The 19,481-nt window shown below is 48.2% G+C and overlaps 7 protein-coding genes across 10 annotated transcripts; 2 read left to right on the forward strand and 5 right to left on the reverse strand.

Moving 5' to 3' along the window:
• Positions 1 to 6: 6 nt before the first annotated feature.
• On the reverse strand, positions 7 to 1,728 carry FOXG_03919 (uncharacterized protein; the record flags this gene model as incomplete). Its single annotated transcript, XM_018381791.1, has 1 exon — positions 7 to 1,728. The coding sequence occupies one exon, from the start codon at positions 1,726 to 1,728 to the stop codon at positions 7 to 9; it is 1,722 nt and encodes a 573-aa protein (XP_018238365.1).
• A 1,049-nt stretch (positions 1,729 to 2,777) lies between these two features.
• Positions 2,778 to 4,884, forward strand: FOXG_03920 (uncharacterized protein; the record flags this gene model as incomplete). The annotated part of the gene is made up of 4 exons (XM_018381792.1): positions 2,778 to 3,148; positions 3,196 to 3,890; positions 3,939 to 4,162; positions 4,207 to 4,884. 4 exons carry the CDS (start codon positions 2,778 to 2,780, stop codon positions 4,876 to 4,878), a joined length of 1,962 nt encoding a protein of 653 aa, XP_018238366.1. The 3' UTR covers positions 4,879 to 4,884.
• FOXG_03921 (uncharacterized protein) lies at positions 3,781 to 6,886 on the reverse strand. Its single transcript, XM_018381793.1, has 5 exons — positions 6,795 to 6,886; positions 6,639 to 6,745; positions 6,372 to 6,584; positions 5,892 to 6,326; positions 3,781 to 5,838 (listed from the first exon to the last, which is right to left on the reverse strand). Exons 1-5 carry the CDS (start codon positions 6,855 to 6,857, stop codon positions 4,884 to 4,886), a joined length of 1,773 nt encoding a protein of 590 aa, XP_018238367.1. The 5' UTR covers positions 6,858 to 6,886; the 3' UTR covers positions 3,781 to 4,883.
• A 508-nt stretch (positions 6,887 to 7,394) lies between these two features.
• FOXG_03922 (uncharacterized protein) lies at positions 7,395 to 8,513 on the reverse strand (the record flags this gene model as incomplete). Its single annotated transcript, XM_018381794.1, has 1 exon — positions 7,395 to 8,513. The coding sequence occupies exon 1, from the start codon at positions 8,298 to 8,300 to the stop codon at positions 7,395 to 7,397; it is 906 nt and encodes a 301-aa protein (XP_018238368.1). The 5' UTR covers positions 8,301 to 8,513.
• A 252-nt stretch (positions 8,514 to 8,765) lies between these two features.
• Positions 8,766 to 10,892, reverse strand: FOXG_03923 (L-ascorbate oxidase). Its single transcript, XM_018381795.1, has 3 exons — positions 10,587 to 10,892; positions 9,611 to 10,539; positions 8,766 to 9,559 (listed from the first exon to the last, which is right to left on the reverse strand). The coding sequence occupies exons 1-3, from the start codon at positions 10,833 to 10,835 to the stop codon at positions 8,932 to 8,934; spliced, it is 1,806 nt and encodes a 601-aa protein (XP_018238369.1). The 5' UTR covers positions 10,836 to 10,892; the 3' UTR covers positions 8,766 to 8,931.
• Positions 10,893 to 12,554: 1,662 nt separating this feature from the next.
• FOXG_03924 (uncharacterized protein) lies at positions 12,555 to 15,842 on the reverse strand. The gene is made up of 3 exons (XM_018381796.1): positions 14,355 to 15,842; positions 14,034 to 14,288; positions 12,555 to 13,504 (listed from the first exon to the last, which is right to left on the reverse strand). The coding sequence occupies exons 1-3, from the start codon at positions 15,811 to 15,813 to the stop codon at positions 12,612 to 12,614; spliced, it is 2,607 nt and encodes an 868-aa protein (XP_018238370.1). The 5' UTR covers positions 15,814 to 15,842; the 3' UTR covers positions 12,555 to 12,611.
• A 186-nt stretch (positions 15,843 to 16,028) lies between these two features.
• On the forward strand, positions 16,029 to 17,867 carry FOXG_03925 (uncharacterized protein). 4 transcript variants are annotated; one of them, XM_018381797.1, is made up of 4 exons: positions 16,029 to 16,511; positions 16,563 to 16,804; positions 16,874 to 17,121; positions 17,186 to 17,867. In XM_018381797.1, exons 1-4 carry the CDS (start codon positions 16,112 to 16,114, stop codon positions 17,241 to 17,243), a joined length of 948 nt encoding a protein of 315 aa, XP_018238371.1. In that variant the 5' UTR covers positions 16,029 to 16,111; the 3' UTR covers positions 17,244 to 17,867. The 4 variants fall into 4 exon arrangements, with proteins under 4 accessions (XP_018238371.1, XP_018238374.1, XP_018238372.1 ...); XM_018381800.1 differs by having other exon boundaries at positions 16,563 to 17,121; XM_018381798.1 differs by having other exon boundaries at positions 16,874 to 17,867.
• The last annotated feature ends 1,614 nt before the right edge of the window (positions 17,868 to 19,481 follow it).

A 19,481-nucleotide genomic window follows, 5' to 3' on the forward strand; every position in this document is an offset into this window, starting at 1 on the left:
GACAATCTACAAGCTAGCATGTGACGCGAGAGGGGAAGCCTCTTGCACTTCATGCACCTCCATTTTGAAGCCCTTGAACCTTCTCGCCGGCAATTTCATTTCGAACATGTGATCAATCTCAATCGCACTTCTTCCCTTCATCTCAGGAATAAAGAACCAAGCCAAGACAGCACCAACCAGGCAAAGTCCACAGAACAGAAAACCTGTCTTTCCACCAAGAGCGGCCTTATCCCTGCTGAAAAGCATGGGTAGAACAACAGCCAACATGATGGAAAAGCCCTTCTCAGCAATACCAGCCAAACCCTGTGTCAGAGATCGGAGTTGAAGGGAACTGGTCTCTCCTAGAATGGCATACCCAGCAGGCCATGCACCCATACCACAGACGACAATGACAGCTGTCATGATTCCTCCAGTTGCCCAAGTGAGGGTCTCACTTCTCCAAAAACCAGTCACACCCATGGCTCCATAAAGGAGGGTCGAAGAAGCCAACGAGAACAGGGTCAAGCTGCGACGACCAGCGCGGGAAAGAAGCCAGAAACCTAGACCGTTGGCGAGCATTCCAGCGACTATACCGGCGAGCGTAAACATGATAGCATATCCTGACTTCATGCCCATAGATGTCAAAAATACGCTGGCATTGGAGAGCAGTTCAAGACCGAAGAGGGCAGGCATGATGGAAGCCAGTACAACAATGAGCGTTCTCCGAAGGTTCGTGCCCTTGAGACAAGACCAGTAGTTTACTGACGCGGTTATCGCCTTTTCTTCCTCGATAGTAGCTCTAATCCGTTCAAGTGCGCCATATGGGCTAACCTTCGGTGCGAACAGGCGAGTGGCTGATTTGATCGCTCTCTGTTCTTGACCAGTTCTGATCAAATGAGCAGGACTTTCAGGCATGACGATAGAAAGAATGAAAGGGCCGAGGGAGAGAATCCACTGTGATCCGAAAGCGCCAAGATAACCACTGCTGTTCTCAATGTCATTGATGAGCTTGATAACAATAAGACCAATGAGTTGACCAAGCAATGTGAAGACCGGAAACAAGGCCATCGCTGATCCACGCAGCGCCGTCGGTGTATTCTCCGACACCCACGTAACACAAGTCGTCTTGATAACACCGACCGAAAAGCCCTGAATCGTCAAACCAGCAGTGAGCACCGTGCGCTTCATATCAAGCGGCTCAGGCATATGCGAGAAGAAAATGCAAGCAATAGCAATAACGGAGATGATTGTTCCAAACAGAAGCGTGAGTTTTCGTCCAATGCGATTCTGTAGCCATCCGCCCAAAAGACCACCAAGCGCTGCACCGGCGGGAGGAAGACCAAGCCAGAGAGACAGCCAATTACCGGGAATGTCCATTTCGCCGTCGATTTTTGATCCGTAGTCTGCTTTGAAGGTATCGACGCTTGCGACGGCGCCGACGATGACGAGATCGTAGCCCCAGCCGATGACGGGGATTGTCATGGCGAGGCAGTATCCTGCGATCTTGGGGTATTTCTTTAGTGCTTGGCGCAGTGGCATTTGAGCTTCTTCATCGTCTTGTTGGGGTGGCGGGTCTTGTTTGTTGGTTGAGTCTTGACGTGTGATTTGGGGTGTGTAAGGATCGTAAGCTGTGATGTCTTCATCTTCTTGTGGAATTGTCTGCCATCTTCTTGTTGTCTCGAGCTCGTGGTAGCTTGGCGCGATACTACCCTCTTGGGGATCGCTGTTTTTGCGGTCGTGATAACTCATGGCGACTTGTAATAATTGCACAAATCTCTTTTAGCGAATGGTTAAGATAGTGAATGATGCGAATGCGAAAAGACAATGGGAAAGGTGGCAATCAGCATCTATAAAGAAGAGCAATCCAGCTCAGACCTCGCATTTCTGGTGGAGGGGTCCATCGGACTCATGGTGATCTACCCTACGGACGTCAAATCGTGGAGTAGCAATTATCGTGTAGGATAAATCCTTCAGTGGGCGATGATACTCTAATTCCGTCCTTGGGCCAATCACGTTGGCGCTAGAACGAGGATGAAACTCGGTGCTTACAGGGCGCAGTCAGCAGTGGAGCGAGGAGAGCCCTACGGACCTCGGACTAGTGAGGCTTGGGACGGGACAATATTGCAGGATGAGGCTGAGTTGGGAGGTCTTGTTAACGGCGAGGCATTAGTTCTGAAGAAAGAAGATTTGATCGTTTGGGAAGGTAGTGTTTGTTTGTGATGGAGAACAGATGCAGTCTTGCACTGATGATGCTCTCGTGAACTTGCTGTGCCGTAGAGGGACAATTGCCACGTAAGATGAGGATTCAGCATGCATGCATTACTCCGTACAACACCATCTTTATACATGGCAATCAAGCATAATAAACTACTCAATTAACCTCCGGCATTACTACCAATTGCCGCTCGTTGGTGTGATAACGTCGAGATCCGTAGGACCTTATCCCCGTCGGACTCTGAACGATGAATCTGACATGCATCCACTTTGTGGGGTCTCGCGAAATCCGCACGATCGAGCGAAGTCCGCTTCACATTAAGGATGCTTGGCGGTTTTGTGCTGATATGTAAAAGCGATGATTTCACTTGAAAGGACGTCAATACTTCAACGAATCATTGATCTAAAGAGTTTAAGGTCGTGTTGACACGTTTCGCGGATTATTTCCTGGTTTATCACTGACTTGAAGCTACGATCACAAACTTATCAACTCCCGCTTTATCACCGAACTTGGCGCCAACACTACGTCGATCCCTAACGTATCACTGCATATCTCGTATCAATCAATACCCTCCCGCTCGACAATGCAACTCAACAGCACCGAAAACTCGGAATTTAAGCCGATATGCCAAATCATCACTCCAGTGGGGATGCTAGGCTACGGCTTCGACGAAGCCCTCACGCACTACGAACTCTCCCGCCTCGTACCAACCGGCATCCCAACAGCTATCATCTTAGATTCGGGCTCGACAGATAGTGGGCCGCAGAAACTGGCTCTGGGGTCTATGTCATGTCCGAGGTCGGCTTATGCGAAGGATCTTGCCAAGTTACTTCGGCTTGTTCATACGTTTCGCGTCCCGTTGATATTTGGGTCTGCTGGTGGTGATGGGACGGATGAGCACGTTAAGATCATGGGGGAGATTATTGAGGAGATTGCAGCGGAAGAGGAGAATAAGTAAGTCATGGTAGCAAGGCCGATGCTATCTTACTGATACTTTACAGGGACTATGCTTTCAATACGATATCGCTATTCTCTAATATCAACAAGGCAACGATCCTCGAACGCCTCAAACAAGGCCGTCTAACCGGCTGCGGCCACTGCGTCCCACCTGCAACAGAATACGAGATCAACGAGTCCCTCCGTGTCGTTTCTCAGATGGGCTACGAGCCCTTCTTTGATGCCATGAACGCCAATCCCGACTTCAACATCATAATCGGCGGGCGAGCCTACGATCCATCTCCATACGTCGCATTTTGCGTTTATCAACTCACACGCCAATCAAACCATCTCAGCACAGAAGAACTTCACTCTAGGCTTGGTGGGTTCTATCACATGGGTAAGATCCTGGAATGTGGAGGACAGTGTTCATTCCCGAAATCTCATGGTGCTGTTGCGACTGTTTATGAGAACGGTTTATTTGATGTTCGACCGACGGATCCTGAGTCCATGTGTACGCCTTTGTCTGTTGCTGCTCATACGCTGTATGAGAATACGAGACCGGATGTTCTACGAGGCCCAGGAGGGTCACTTCATCTTGACAACTCAAAGTATGAGCAGCTGTCTGACGGAAGGTCTGTGAGGGTGAGTGGCAGTGTTTATCTCTCGTCAGAAGCAGATGGCAAGCCTTATCAGCTCAAGCTGGAAGCTGCACGTATTGTTGGTTATCGCTCTATGTTCATGGGCAGTATCACAGACCGTAAAAAACCCCTGTCTCCAACGTATGAAATCATTCTAACATTAATAGATATCCTCGTTTCCCAGATTGACAAACTATTGGCCCGCGTCAAGGTCTACGTTGACCAACAACATCCCGAGATCGCCGGTCAGTGGAACCTTGACTTCCATGTCTACGGCAAAGACCAGTACACACATGCCGGACCAGGTCAACTCTTCATCGTTGCTGAAGCACTCGCGCCGACACAGCAGTTGGCTAACAGCATTGCCTCCAAGGCTCGAGTTGGAATGATTGTAAGTCCCCCTATGTACCATCAGGCTAAGCTAATGCGTGATAGCATGCACCATATCCAGGGCAGAAAGCGACTGCAGGCAACTTTGGCTTCGGCCTTGGTGGCCTTATGGAGATTGAACTTGGTCCTTGTGCTGAGTTCTCTCTGTACCATCTCATGGACCTTGTGCCGGGCGAAGAGAGGTTGGCTCTGGGTGGTGATGGGTCTGTACTCGAAGGCTCGTTGCTGAGAGGCACGGTCTCTCGAATTGGCAAAGGGGTCATAAATGGCACCAACGGGCACATTACTGTGCCTGAGGTCGATAGCAAGCCTCCTCAGCGGGCGAGCGCAAGTCCCCAGCGTTCGCCTAGTCCTCCAAATCAAGCTATCCAGAAATCTGAGACACTATCAGACTTGTGCCGCATTGTCCGATCCAAGAACGCTGGTCCATACGAGATCACGATAGATGCCATGTTCGCGTCCAAAGAAGCTTATGAAGCTGTCAAATCCTCCGATCTCCTGTCAGCCAGCAATGTTGCGAAAGCCATCGGCATCTCAGAGGAAGATATCATCTGGATTGGCTTCTTCGATCCTGCTATCTCTTTCAAGGTAACCATCCCCAGAGTCCGATCGGGGAAGAAGAAATCTGCCGGCGGGTTCATGGAAAACGACATCCATGGGTCGCAGGAACACATGGGCCTTGCAAGCCTGAAGCTCCCTGAAGGATTCAACTTCTAGGTCCATTACCAGGTATTTGGATAATCACCCTCCAGTGATGTCGGGTCAAACTGGAGCAAGCTCGTATACGGATCACTCCAAAAGTTCTTCAAAAACTCTGGATTCCCATCCACCTGACTCATCATATCCTCATGATCCTGCACCGTCTCTGTCGTTGTCTCCTCAACCGTTCCCCCATCATCTTCCTCCACCTCAACAGGCTTGCCTCGTATCTTCCCCGCCGTGTTAACAGCATCAAACATCAAGGACACGCCCATCCTATGATTAAGCACCAACTTTGTCTTCTCCTCCTCTGTGGAACTCTCGCGTCCCAGTGCTTCGAACACACTTGCAATGCGACTGAACTCATCTTTCGGATCAATCGTACATGCTCTACACAGCGTTTGTGTCATAGCGACATGGTTTGCGACTATTTGTCGCTCTTCGGGTCCGTCGGAACTTTGGCGGATGAAGAATTTGAGGAGGAAGATTGTTGAGAAACCCAAACATCGGTGGCGGTCTTTCGGTTGGCATTTCTCGCGTCGGGTGAGGGTTGTGTTTTCGGGGTTGGTACGGATAGCTCGTGTTCCGATTTCGACTATTCGAAGAGCTATGTCGCGTGCTGTTCGGAGAAGGATCTGGCGGAAGGATGAATTTACCGGGGATTTTGTGATTACAAGTGTGTATATGTGTATTTTGGCGTCTAGGATTGCGTATTCAACTATGCTCTTCGTTTCTTCATCTGGTAGTATCTCATTCTTTATCGCATCAAGTTCAGTGTCAAACAAGCGGAGGAATGATGAACTTGTGCCGTCTGCCAGCTCATGGTTGAGTAGCGCTGTGAATTTTGCGACAACTAGTTGGATGCGTACTTCAATCGCAAAGGCTGGCGGTACGGTTTGTCGTTTCAGAAATGCATGAATGGCAGCAAAGTCCAGCTCCGATTCGATAGGACAAGGAAGGCCCAGATGTAAGCTCAGTCTGTTTCCGTTAGTAAACACTACCAGGTTCTCATCTTCCTTGAGGTATCTCACGATGTTGACACATTGAAACATGACAGCCAAGTGTTGATTCTTGACCGAATGCTCCCCGATGTGACCCCAATAACACGAAGAGATGGAATAGTTTGCTGACGATCGAGACTCAGATACCGAGCAGCTTGGATAGCAACACCGCAGTAAAGCCAGCTGGGCTCTTTCCATTGTTTGTCTGTAGGCAATGGCCAGTTGCAGAGAAGCAACAAAGCTTGGACCTTGTACAGTGGTAGTGGCGCGTCAGTTACAGTCTCCTGTACCAATCTCTCATATGGCGCCCGAAGCAACTGGAATAAGGCGATGTTATCTGCCTCAGGTAAACGACAGAGCACAATTGTGACAATTGTCCAGAAGAGAAAGGGCTGGTTCTCATAGGCTGCTTGGGCGGAGAGGGATGCGACCACCGGAAGTCGAGGACGCATGTACTCGGCAAAACTGAAATCTATGAGCAAATGCAGAGGGGGCAGAGAGGGGCCTTACACCATGAAGGCCTCTGTCGCAGTAGAAGAGTCGACGACTACCCCAGCCAAGCTCACAGTAAACGATGTAAGCTCAAATTCATCTACACCGTCATCCTGGGACGCCGGTGATCTGCTCTCGGATGTAAAGCTCGATCCAGTCACCAATTGATCCCCCGTACGATGAGTCTGGTTGCGTAGTTCTTGAAGCTCCTTACTCATGGCCTCCAAACGCCTACGTCGTCATTATATCAGTGATAATTCCGGATCAAGCAGTCTTGTTACGTACTTTCTCGCTGGCGTCCTCTTAAAAGTGGCGTCCACCGTGCAAAACAAATGTCTTGCATTGCACCGAGAGCATGGATCAGGGAACTTCTCCTTGGAATCACATCGTAACTTGCTAATCAGCTCTCCTCTATCCCACATTGAATATAGAAGCTCATACCTTTGCCTGCTTACACTCCGTACACGCCTTTACGGGCCTTGAGGCTAAATGGTTCTGCGGCATTAAATAAATATGTTAATAATTAGATGTTTGTTGGTTACACAAACATGCGGGCGCTGGGAACTTTAAGGAAATTGCCGACGTTGCTCTAGCTGTTAGACGGGCCGTTCGTGCTACAAGCTTATCGATAGCGTTGTAAGCCCCGGACTGTCAGTTACTGAAGCGGGAAAGGCCTGGCGGCTTCTGGATTTAGCCGGGAATGATCCAACATGGGGCAGGGACAGTCATTCCTTACTGGTGATTGGCAGATTCTGAGATCTATTTTTAGGTCGTAGGGTAAGTTGATATCGCGAGAGCTTTACAAAGAGTCTCGAGGTACGTAACAATAATTCTAGTGCTTTTAATGCCTCAATAGCTTCTTAAGTAATATTAACTAGCTTTATTCTTTATGTCAATAAGAAAAATCAGCATTTTAGTATCTGGCTCCTAACGCTGCATGGTACGTTATCATTCTGAAATGTGACTTGCTTATTGTTACCCTTCTCGAGTAACTAAACCAGTGACAAATAAAAAAATGACGAGATATCAACTCAGAAATATCTAAATGAAATTTCTCTTGTTCTCCTCTAACCACGCTCTGAAATCTTGCATGTTAGGGTTATAACCACGGCACTCATGTACATCCCCGCCATAACCTTCATCAGCGAACCACTTGAACATATCACCAACAGACCCCTTCAACACAAACTTGACCGCACTCGCAACCGGACAAGGCGCCAGAGCCATCTTCTGGCCGGAGACTTCACAATAGATAGCATCCGCCTCACGTTGTGTGAGCTCATCGCCCACAAGCGTCAACGCTGCATTCTTGTACATCTCCGGCCAGAGCAGACTCTGAGCCGCAAACCAGCCAATGTCTTTAGTCGACACCATCTGTAGCTTTTTACTTCCCATCTGCTCCCACATACGTGCGAAGCCCTTTCCGTGGATATCAGTCGTGATGTTTTCGAAGAAGGTTACCGGCCGAAGAATAGTGTATGTCATCTGCTGCACGCTTTCGCGCGCCTGCTGTTCAAGATGTTTCTCAATAGCGTGTTTCGCGGCAAAGTTCTTGACGTAGGTTGGATTGTTGGGGGATCGCTCAGGTCCACCACGGTCTCCTGAAGAGTAGACAAAGTGCTGGACACCATGCTGTACGGCGGCATTGATGACAGCTTTGCCTTGCTGTTCTTCTGCGTCCGAATTGATCTGGACGCTGTAGACGCCCCATACTGGGCCAGCTTTGACGAAAATTGCACCGACATTTTCCAAATCACCTTCAACAACAGATATCTTGGGATTGGCAGCAAGAGCCTGAGCTTTGCGGCTGGTCGGGTCGCGTGTGACTGCAATGATATGAAAGGAAGAAGAAGGCGAGTTTGAGAGGATGTTATCAATGACAGCACCGCCTTGCTTGCCGGTGGCGCCAAAGATCAACATGGTCTTTTGTGTATTGAATGCCGACATCTTGCTTCTTTGCTTAGGATAAAGGTTGAATGTTGAAATATTGTAGGTAAGAGTTTGAGAAGAATTTATTTACTGTTTAGATGAAAATGATTTTCAAGTTTGCGGAAATGTTTGCATTAATATAGTGCAACTATTCGCATTTTCTTGCGCGAAGACGGCGTCCGGGTTGACATTTTTACATACATGAACTGAGACGGAGCAACTAAATCATCGTGAAACTCATAGCTGAAAGATCGCCGTGCGAGTGCGAAAAGATAGAGGCCCTTTCAGGCGGAGCAACGCTTAGCTTGAAGCGTACTAGCACATTTCAGGTTAGACTTGCGCTTCGATTTCCTCTTTCGAGCTAGCAAGCGAATGCGAGCCGGTCAGTTTATTCGTCCATTTATCGTGACGCTACTATGGTATGTTTTATTCTCCTTCTCAACTACCGGCTTCAAAGACTTTCCTCACAAGACTATGATAAGATGGAATAATGAACGCTCTTGATCAAGTCCAATTTTTCATGCTAAGAGCGATAAGACTTAAGGCACGTATGAATCTCTTATTACACATTTCTACTCTAAAAAGTTGAGTCTAGCTCTATCATGTCAACTAGTGACAAGAATCACAATCCGGTTCTCCAGTATGTTGCCTAGTTATCACTACTATAATAGTGATTGACAACCGGAGGCTTTGCACCAATACCATACGCACTACCTCCATAATCGAGATAACCCTGCGAGTATGGAAGAGCGGGGAACTTGCCCTTGATCTCCTGTGCATCGCCAAACACCCAAACCGTCGCCATACCCATGACCTGATGCTGAAGAATATGGCAGTGCATCATCCAAGCTCCAATGTTCTCCTCAGTAATCTTGATTCTCCATGCTCTCCAACCAGCTGTATGATGAGGTACGCCCTTGACGGCATATCGATACAGATTAGTCGAGTCTCGAAGAACAGGAGTGAAGTTCTTGAAGTGCTTCTCGTTTTCGTGAGCGTCGTAAGTGCCATTGCCTGCACCTAGATCATAGACATGGTAGCCGTGGACATGCATCGGATGAAAGTCCCAGCCTCCTGTTGGGCCGTTGTTGTTCTGCCACACAATATCCAAAACTTCGCCGACTTTAGCTGGGAAGGCTTTTGTATTGGGATCAAAACCGCCGTGCTCTAAAGCGAGCGTGTAGTTGGGTGTTTGGCCGGTTTCGTAGACCTGGATGAGATATGGGACTTGGTTGTGATCTGCTTGGACACTTTCCTTCCATGGGAGACCATTTTGGCTGGACAAATTGATCAGTAAAATATAGAGAGAAACGCAAGGGGGAACTTACGCCCAGGCGACTGTGCCGTTCAATGTTCCATTCTCATATTGTCCAGTGGTCAAGATCTGATTGATCTGAATAGTCACCGTCCTGGTAACCTCGCTCAAACGAGGGAATGCCTTGTTGTTATACTCCGAAAGCCCTTCAAGCTTGTACTCAAGGTAGTCGTAAGTCTTGTTTGGCAAGACAACAGGTGACGAGGGTGGCAGAGTCCTTGGTAGCTTTGGTCCCTTAGGACATCTATACCTAAGAATAGCGTAACCGCTGATCTGTTGAGGTCGATCACGACTCTCATACCGGACCCAAAACTGCGAATCTTCTCCATGGCAAACATCCTTCGCAGACTTAGTCTTTAAGAGGTAGCTGAAGCGCTGACCGGATGAAACTTGGACGTGGTCCACCTTGGCTGGCTTGGTGTATGAACCATCAGCCTCAATGACAGTCAGCTTGTCGTGCCCGTCAATTCCAAGCTTGATCATCGACAAAGCAGTCGCGCCGATGAATCGCATTCGATACGTTTTGCCAGGATCAACTTCAATGACATGAGGTGTGCAGCTAATGTCAGAAGCAGTATCGAAACTCTGATTTCCAGAATTGCCGTTTATCGTAATTGCTTGAGGTTCACCAGACCACTTGAACGGATCTCCGAGAAGACCCGCCTCAATTGTCTCGTCTGCCGCAGCGTAGTTATCAGCGACGATGAGCGCGAGGTCCCCGTCGTACTTGTATTGAGGTTTATCGGCATCCTTAACGATGAGGACTCCATGCGCTGTCAAGCTCTGGAGTCCAACGTGCGAATGATAAAAATACGTTCCCGCATCTCCGCGCTGAGGTCGTACTTCATAATCGAAGAAGTGATTCGCGGGAACGGGCCATTGGCTGACGAGAGGTGTACCGTCGGAAAATGGTGCGGCTCGTTGGCTTATTCCATGCCAGTGCTGTCTCTGTCAGCTGACGCTTCATCAATTGGTATAAGCGGACTTACAACAGTGATGTTCTGGTCTGGCACGCGATTGTAGACACGGATCCAGGCTGTTTGTTCTTCTTTGAGGTAAAGCGTAGGTCCCGGAAAAGTCCCGTTAAAAACGACCGACTGACGGGATTTGCAATTGACTTTGATGTCCTCTAGCGTAGCTTCAAGCACATAATCCGGCGTAAAGGTCTGATCGTGCACCTTGCATTTGGCCGCCGCCAAAGCCAACAATGGCAACACAGCCAGAAGATTGAACATCATTTTGCAAACCTTGCCTCAAATCATAAGAACGAGATTCAAGGTAAAGTTCAATTGCTATATACTTCAGGATGATGCGGCACGTCGCATTGGGGGCCAGGCAATCCAGGCCCTCCGAGGTGCATTGTCACCCAACAAGCTTTCAGCCCGGATGACACGGCGTGAGCACTAAAGTATCACCTGAAGAAAGGGGCCTAGCGACTTTCCAGAGTGAGCGTGGCACGGTACACAATGACGTCTGTGATAATGTCAACAAGCGGTGCGATTTGGTAATAAGCAAGAAAATACGAATAACGAAGGAAGAAGCTAACGAGGCAGTAAGCAGAGACGCCTTGGTAATTGGTCATGAATTCAAGATCGTCGGTGTTCTCACCGTTCTTTAGGCGCTGAGTCTGACCATTTTGGGTCAGTGCATGGCTTAGCCGGATTAACGTATTGTGCTTGGGGGCGTAAGGTTTTATCTAGGCGCTATCTAAGCATCTGCCGTGTTTGAAACAAATTGGCGTATGGAGAGAACTTCGTTAGCAGCTGGGATGGCCCCGCTTGCGTTAATTACAGCCCCATTGATCTGCATGACAGTTATTTCGGGGCTTCGGAAACAGCAAAGTTTAAATGGGAACTGTTACGCGGACTGCGATGGATCAGATGATGAACGTACCGTGTGGAGTGCGATGGCTTCAATGAGATTCTGGGGGTATGTCGAGGTCGCGCGATGGCTTTGAATGTGCCTCAGACTTCGCAACTTCACCGTGCAGCAATGGTTCCCACTTGCCAGCATGTCTAGGGATACACTGGAAATCCAGGTTTTCGAGGGAGAGAAGACCTGCTTGGGGGTCATTACTTCACAGCTATGTCCTATCACAAGCTTGGTCAACTTTACTTGAAGGGGCAGTCATGTCAGGAAGTAAGCGATGCATTTGAGAAAGCCCACAGTATTCTAGAGATCCCGTTGGCTGGGGCCAGGGCAGAACTGGCGAGGACACTTTGGTACTGGGGCAATGAAAAGGAAGGCATGAGATATCTGAGGCTCATAAACTGAAGTAGAAGACATTGGAGCCGAGCTACTGAGCCCTTGGGAGGTTAAGAAATGGGTTGATGAAGAGCTTGACAATCTTGTTGTGTACTAAAATAGATAAAAGAAAGGAAATAGCTGCCGGCGAAGCCAATTGGTGAAGGGGGAATGGAACTACGTAGGCTTTCTGAAAAGCTGCCCGTCTTCCTGTGTATCATCAATCCTTCAATAAATATCAACAACTTCTTCATTTTCTAGGACGAACTGAATTTTGTAAAACCAGTATAGTCTATACCACTGGCCTCGCTCGATGATGCGATCAAAGCTCTCGTTGAATACGAAGGTGTGCTGTTGATACTAACGAACACCATATTTCTCGTCGTCTCGGTTCTGAGTGACATGATGAGATCGCAGTGGTTTTCAAACAAGATACTGACGCAGAATTGATAAGGCTTATGCCAAAAACATCCCTGATACTTCTTCAAATCACCAGGAGGTTCGCTGGGCTGTCTTTCGCTATCCAACATTATCTGTACACGTTCCATGGCGGATCGCCCTTATAAAGCTACAGCAGTAAAGAACTGGCCGAATGGCCTGTCAATTCTGCCAGAAAGGAATGCTTAAGTCAGGATCTGAGCAGTCCAGTCCATAGCATCGCAGTGGCCGAAAGAACTGCCGATGACAATAATTCCAGTATCCAACTTTGGTACCAGGTATACCGTGGAAGAGCAGCCAGTATTATTGCCGGCGTGATGAAGTAAAAAAGGTCAGTTGACCAAGCCTCCAATTGTAGGATATGTGTCTAATATTCCCGAGTTGCTGGTGATCTCACTGACTTGGTTCGGGAGCTGAGTGCTCCCCCAGCCCATACCGTAGGACTGCTCGCGAAGAGCCTTGGAGGCCTTGAGAGGAATAGAAGCGTCAAAGATAGTACGAAATTCTTCAACATTAATGCTGAGCTCCTCAATCCTGGTCGATGTAACAATTGCTCGTAGAAGAGAACCATAAAACACAAGGAGATCCCGCATACAACTTCGAATGCCGCCTGCGGAAAACGCAACGGTATCGCTTGAGATACGAGGACTGGGAACCCCGCGTAGCTTCAAATCGTGGTAGGCAAGATAAGCTACTGAGATGTTCCCATCCATCCTTGAAGGTTGCTCTGTAAATGTCCAAGTCATATTCAAAGGCTCGAGGATACGATTGGCGAGAAATTCACCATAGCTTATGCCTGAGATTTTCTCAATGATACATCCCACCGCATGATAACCAAAGTTGTTGTAAATGAAGTCTTGACGTGGTGGGCGGCTTATATCGAGTGACGCAAGTAAGGTGGTGCCTTGGGTTTTGGACAGGAGCAGCTTATTATTTGGTCCAACGAAGAGTGCATCCGACCAAAAAAGGCCGATCCGATGGCTAAGCAGGTCCCGAATGGTAGAATTACCAACGTTGGTGTAACAAAGGTCGTCGAGAAAAGTATCAGCACGGTCATCCCAGTGAACCTCCCCATCCGTAACCAGACAAGTAATGGCTAGTACTGTAAACCCTTTACACATAAAACCAATGTTAAAAATAGTATCGGCATCTGATCGAAGTCCTTGGTCCACATCACGGAAATCGAGAGCCTTCCCATTTCGGTCAAATACCCCAATCTCAAGCCCTGGAGTGCCAGAAACAAAGCAAGCTTGTTAAATATCTGCCTCGGCGAGATGGAAGATATCTTCCCAGGTTGATGTACAGCCTGATAAATTGACCTTGTACGCGTTGCGAGTGGCCATGGGACAACAGTCGACAGAGGAAAATGGAGACGACGATGGGCGAGCGGGGAACGTGAACGGGAAGAAGCAGTAAGATATTTGGTCAGAAGCTAGGTGGAGCCTCCAACCATTGCTTATTTGTGCCTTAGAACCGTTGCACAGAAATGCTGAGTTCGCGACATAATATCTAATTCAGCTACAAGGACCTGAGCACTAATTTTGGCTCCGAGGTTTTTTTCTTTTCTTTTTGCTGTACCATTGTGACATGGCTGTAAGAAAGGAAGAAAAAAAGATACGCAAGTGTTCGCTCTATAGACATCTCCCAACCCACCTCTTCATGATGCCTCATGCCCGCCGACTTGGAGAGTCCTTGTTGAGGTTCAATCAATGGCAGCCTGCATTATGCTTACAATTCGCGCACGAAGAAATTACTTTCCCACCAGTGCTTCTTTGGCTTCGGCGATTGCTGGCCATCCCCTTCTCCCTGGGCAGTAGCTTGCCCAGGGTCGATTGCCGCCAACTTCTGCTGCCGTTCGTGTTCTTTGCGACGCGTGTCCCATTGCTTCTGGCGTTGCTTCTCTTTGACCCGAGCCTCACTTTGCTTCGCCGGATCGTCCAGTGCATCTATTGTATCTCTGATTCGGTCGCGGCGTACTCGCTCGACTCTGACTGCGCTAGGAGACCTCACTATCATGGCTTTGTTAGGCGTCTATCTCAGAATTTTTGGCGTAAAAGAAAAGTCAGACAGCTTACAGTCATTGTTGGACTCCTCCTCAAGCCTAGCTAGTTCAGGGCTGTACTTGCTAATCAACCTGACGTTGTAGAATCCTGGCGATCCAAGCGAAAACTCGTGATCGACCATGAAATGTTCGAACTTGGAGAATAAGTCAAACTCGAAGATGAACTCGTTGCTGAACAAAATGTCTACAGGAAGGTCGTTGACAACGTAAAAGTCCCAGCTTGTTTGCTGTTCGGAGTCACCGAAAGTCCATGTTGCGTTGTGGATGCAACCTATAGTGAAGAACTTCGAGCCATCTCCTTGCTCAAGCTCGAGGTGATGCTCTGGACTGTAGTCAACCTCAAGGTAGTTTGACTTGGCCCACTGAGCCGACACCAGCATGACGTCGGACCCTGTATCTGGAAGGGCAAGAACATGGTGTCCGTTCAGCCGCCCCCAGAGGCGCTGTTCTTCATTGCCGAGAAGACTGACTCGGGGGCAAGTCTTGAGATTGCGTAGTACTCCTTGAATTCGGTTCTTGAATTTGGTGAGAGTCTTCGTAGCGCGCAAGAACGAACCAGAAAGAACGAGGTCGCTGGTACAACCAGGGAGAATCCGGCAGTCCAGCACATATTTCTTGATTTCTCCTTGGAATACGAACGGAACTTTGACAGTTCCTGGAGAAATGACTGTTTTCCCACAGGGTAGCTGAATGGCTTCAGGCGTCGTGTTGTCGGGTACGAGACAACCCTTCACGACGAATTGTTGTGAGATGAAGTTGTACTTGGCGCCAGTGTCAGGTAGCGCATCCACTTCATATTCTCCAACTTTTGCTTTGACACGGTAATCTTTCAACCCGGGGTTGAGGATGGACTGCAGGCGGTTGCCTGTGGGAGTAGCACCGCTGGGCCTGACCGACTCGAAGAGGCGCTGGACACCGGCCGGGTTGCGGATATTGTTGTAGCCGTTGGGAGCTTGAGTAGCGGAGCCACGAGCACCAGATTTGTGGTTGAGAAAGTAGACGTCGACGCCATCCGGGTCGTGCGACGTGCAGATTGAAGTGATGGCAAGGAGCGCATCGCGAACCTCGCGCCAGGACCGGCCCGCCATAGCACCGGAGTCGTCGATGAGGAAGACGGTGTCAAAGGTGGACAGGAAGGCATACTTGTCTTCGGCGGACGTGATGCTAGCTAGGCTGGACGATGTAGAGGGACAAGCGGAGGCGGTATATGCGGGAGGGGCATCTTGGGCTAGGAGGTTGATTGTTGGTAAGTCGAGAAGCGCACCAGGAGATTTGAGGTTAGACTCACGAGTCTCGTTGCTAGGCTGCGTGGTGGATAATGGGTCGAGGAATGGGTTGTTAGTATTCCAAGACGTCCCCGCGTCGTTGACTCCCCTCACATCGCGCCGTGAGAGCCTCCACTCTGCTTGGGAAGATGATGAGTTCTTACGAGCAAACTTGTCCTTGGTGCGTTCAAACATTGATTTAGTCATGGCTGGCGAGTGTATCGACAAGGTTGTTGAATAGTGGCTATTTGAGTTGCGGATTCAAAACATGGTGGGGCAGGTGGCGGCTCTGTACTTGTTGCCTTTTGTTGGCGTAATCGTAATCGGCCTAATGGGTGGCTGAGCCATCGATTTTCAGGTCACAAGTGAACACGTCACTGTGGCTTGGCGGCTGGTCAGCCCGATTAGACAAGGCAGTCTGATGTCGCATTTTGTCGTAGGCCAGGTGCCTGGTCATCAAACTTCATATTTGTATTCTACATCTTCTTGTCACAGTTTTCCAGACATGGTTTCTGAATGCTTTGGTATTTTCTCGAACAACAACGGCGCAGCATCTGAAACCGCAGATGTAGAGAAACATGGCGGCCAGGGCATTCAACAAGGGCCGTTGGGTTTCGCGGCTCTTTCGTCGTTGATGGCCTCGGACGGAGACCAGGAGCTCCTCATCTTTCGAAGATTCGACGATATCAGCGCTCGAAATCTTCTTTACCTACAGTGTGAGCTGTTATCAATAGAAGATCGACTGAAGAAATGGGACCGGAATGTTCTGAAGAGTCGGAACACCAAACTTGAAGAAGTTGCGTACAGATGGGAGGAGATGGTAAAGCAAGCTAAGGAGGGAAAAGATGAAGCAAAGGAAATGATGGAACTAGTTTACCAGCTAAGGTCAAAGATCAAGGAATATCGTAAGAGCGCGCATGACCTCCTTTTCAGGCTCTTACTCACATGTTCAACAGACGAGGCACTGGAACTTCAAAGTAGAGTGGCCAGACTTCATCCTCCGGACAAAAGAGCTCTCAAAGTGGCCCGCAATGAGCTTTGGGGAGGACCTCTGGAAACCGACGGCCTCAAACCATCGCCAATAGTGGGCGGAAAGGCAAAGGATTATTTGGACAGAGAAAGTGACCTTGTTTCCGTGAAGGCACCTGTGGAGACGGATTTGTTATCGAAAACGCTGAGAGCTGTCTGGCCAGGCAAGGTGAGTAAGCCCCATTTGATTCTGGCTGATATGAGATCCTTGACTGATCATTGTACATTAACCTACTAGGAGGAGACCTCGAGAGACGGTCTAAGTCGTATCAGCCGGTTCGACGAGCGGTCAGTCGCGATTACGGTGGCTACGATCAACATTATTTTTGCCATCATCTTGCTGGTAGGGCCGATCACGAGTCTGTCGTACGTTAGCTCTCGAGCAGCGGTGTTGGGCATGATATGCACTTTCACGGCTCTTTTCGCAATCAGCTTGGGACTCATGACAAAGGCGAAAAGGGCGGAGATCTTTGCTGGGAGTGCAGCGTGAGACCTCTCGTCCAAACAGCCAAATAGAACGAATCGAGGTTAGCTGACTTATGAATCACAGATATACTGCTGTTTTGATGGTTTATGTGAGCAATGGGGACTTTTCAAGTGGTAAATGATGGCGGCTATCATTGAAGCATCATATTTATAACCTTAAGTATTCTCGTGGCATTCTGTCACTCCACAAAGCCCTTGGAATTAGCAAGCGACAATAGTCAAGACATATCATGGGTACATCGTTACTGTACAAATTTCAAAAGAGGCAGTGAAACCCCAAAAGCGTCTCTGGAGCATACCAGACGTCGGTCGACAAGAAGTCAGTGGCGTGGGTAACAACTAGCCGTCCGGGCGCCATCGCCATCATCTGCCCGCCGCGTTTGCCCTTTACATCCAGTGTGAGAAACACATGGGATTAGCGATTTAGCACCGAGGTTCGCATATGTCAGGAGTTCGTTCAGCCGAGTGACGGCGTTTTTGATCCCATTCAGGACTTCACTGAACCGACCTAATCTTGTCGCCCAAGCACAAACGCCGAGAAACAGCGAAATCATCTATTGATTTAACTACAGGCATTATGCTATATGCAACACTCTACTATACCGAGAAGCCATTTACCAGTTCCGCGTTATTATCTTCCCAGATAGTTACTTTGCTGGGGACTATAGTTGACTGGCGTGAGCTAATCTAAGATATTATTGTGCTCCTGTGTCTGCTGATGATGAATAATTGTGTTAGCTTTCCTAGATGTAGCTGAGACCTTGTTTCGTAACTCTGTTAGGGCGATACCGTATTAGCAATCGAGCCACAATAATAAGCAAGGAAGAAGCCACATACAACGAGAGCTTCATGTATTTGCCATCGGGATGGTTTTTAGACTACTTAGGCTAACCCGAGATGTTTTCGCTGATCCTCTTCTCAGCTTTAAATTTAGTTGGCGCGATGCAATAAAGCAGATCTTTGGCATACACCGCCGCCATTATCACTGCATATCCTTGCTACTCTTTATTCTTATATAAGTTAGAGTAGTTGCAGATGCCTCGAATAACCAGGAATGGAAAGTCATTCATTAAGCCAGCTGCTTCCATATCGAAACAGAGAACGCCCTTCTTCACTATATGCGCATCCAAAGCAAAGGCATCATTTCATGAGCCTATTCGACGAAGCAATTAGAGCTGTTCCAAGTAGTAGATGTAGTCGATCCCAGCTTTGCCGCATGGCCAACCATCGGGATATTATCGTGGAAGTGGCATTCGTTGTTCCATCTTGACCACGTTGTATAAAGCGAGAGTAAGATGAAAAGGTTTACTGCTACCATCATAAGAAGGATCATTTATTATAGAGTATTATATTATAATAAAGAATAATATATTTATACTTGCTATACTAATCAAAGTTGATTAAAGTATTTATTATTTAATCTGCCTGAGGTTTAATTATTAAGTGCTTAACCTAGACCAAGTATGAGGTTAGAACTGAGCAGGAGTTGAAATACAAAGTGTAAAGGGGAACTGTTACGAGGACTGTGGTGGATCAGAGATGAACGTGCCGCGCGGTATGCGATGGTTTCCATTAGGGTTTTAGAGCAGGTCACGACAGCGTGAATGCTCGACGACCGGTAGTATATTGATATCTCAGCTTGCTAACTTCGCTGCGGTAATATTTCCTTGGTGCAACGATGTTTGAACCTTGCCAGCATATCCAGCCCAAATCTCGAATCCGACACCAAATATGTCAGCCGTCTCAAGAGCCCGTGTTCGATTAGGCAGAATCCTTCGCATTAGTCATTTGAATGAAGGCCACTTCGCTTCTGCTCCGAGCACATATGTTTCGTTGATCTGTTCGTGCGTCAAAGGTTTGACTAGTCCTTGTCAGGAAGATGGTTTGAGCTTTATGGATTTCCATACTTACATCAAGTAGTCGTAGACTTTCGTTCCTTTCTTTTTTGGGAAGTGTACAATGAATAGAGCGGATCATCTGAGGCTTTGAGCTTTGCAGGGAGAGTTGTACTGGATTATGAGACTGCGTTCTGATTGTCGCTTTGTCGCTTTGTCGATGTTCACGAGCTTGATCCAGGTTGAGTGTTCGGTGGCGGCTGATGAGTGTTTGGTGTGCCGTTGATGAGGTCAGCGATACTGGGATTACGAAAGTGATCATTTTGTGGAATACTTGTTTCTTCTTCCTTGTCGAAGGTGACATCGGTGATAAGAATAAGGATGCCAAAGTAGTGCAACGCCCTGTTGAGATGCTCGTTGGTAACTACAGTCGTCTCTCGAGAGTTTGCGCCGATTGGCAAGACATAAGAGACGTGCTTGACTCATCTACTACTTTGTTCTCGGTCACTTGTCTGATGACAGGCA

The sequence above is a fragment of the Fusarium oxysporum genome, chromosome 4 (assembly GCF_000149955.1).
Source record: "Fusarium oxysporum f. sp. lycopersici 4287 chromosome 4, whole genome shotgun sequence".
NCBI classification, from domain to species: Eukaryota; Fungi; Ascomycota; class Sordariomycetes; order Hypocreales; family Nectriaceae; genus Fusarium; species Fusarium oxysporum.

What these genes read in the sequence shown, in the direction of transcription:
- FOXG_03921 (XM_018381793.1), bottom strand. Translation starts at nt 6,857, where the DNA reads ATGCCGCAGAACCATTTAGCCTCAAGGCCCGTAAAGGCGTGTACGGAG. An exon ending in CGGAGTGTAAGCAGGCAAAG is followed by an intron (nt 6,746 to 6,794) that starts GTATGAGCTTCT and finishes CTGATTAGCAAG; the next exon opens with TTACGATGTGATTCCAAGGA. An exon ending in TGTTTCAATGTGTCAACATC is followed by an intron (nt 5,839 to 5,891) that starts GTGAGATACCTC and finishes TAACGGAAACAG; the next exon opens with ACTGAGCTTACATCTGGGCC.
- FOXG_03924 (XM_018381796.1), bottom strand. Translation starts at nt 15,813, where the DNA reads ATGACTAAATCAATGTTTGAACGCACCAAGGACAAGTTTGCTCGTAAG. An exon ending in GGAGGAGTCCAACAATGACT is followed by an intron (nt 14,289 to 14,354) that starts GTAAGCTGTCTG and finishes AAGCCATGATAG; the next exon opens with TGAGGTCTCCTAGCGCAGTC. An exon ending in AAAGAAGCACTGGTGGGAAA is followed by an intron (nt 13,505 to 14,033) that starts GTAATTTCTTCG and finishes CTGGCACTCCAG; the next exon opens with GGCTTGAGATTGGGGTATTT.
- FOXG_03925 (XM_018381797.1), top strand. Translation starts at nt 16,112, where the DNA reads ATGGTTTCTGAATGCTTTGGTATTTTCTCGAACAACAACGGCGCAGCA. An exon ending in GTCAAAGATCAAGGAATATC is followed by an intron (nt 16,512 to 16,562) that starts GTAAGAGCGCGC and finishes CATGTTCAACAG; the next exon opens with ACGAGGCACTGGAACTTCAA. An exon ending in ATCTTTGCTGGGAGTGCAGC is followed by an intron (nt 17,122 to 17,185) that starts GTGAGACCTCTC and finishes TATGAATCACAG; the next exon opens with ATATACTGCTGTTTTGATGG.
- FOXG_03923 (XM_018381795.1), bottom strand. Translation starts at nt 10,835, where the DNA reads ATGATGTTCAATCTTCTGGCTGTGTTGCCATTGTTGGCTTTGGCGGCG. An exon ending in CAGACCAGAACATCACTGTT is followed by an intron (nt 10,540 to 10,586) that starts GTAAGTCCGCTT and finishes TGACAGAGACAG; the next exon opens with CACTGGCATGGAATAAGCCA. An exon ending in AACGGCACAGTCGCCTGGGC is followed by an intron (nt 9,560 to 9,610) that starts GTAAGTTCCCCC and finishes CAATTTGTCCAG; the next exon opens with CCAAAATGGTCTCCCATGGA.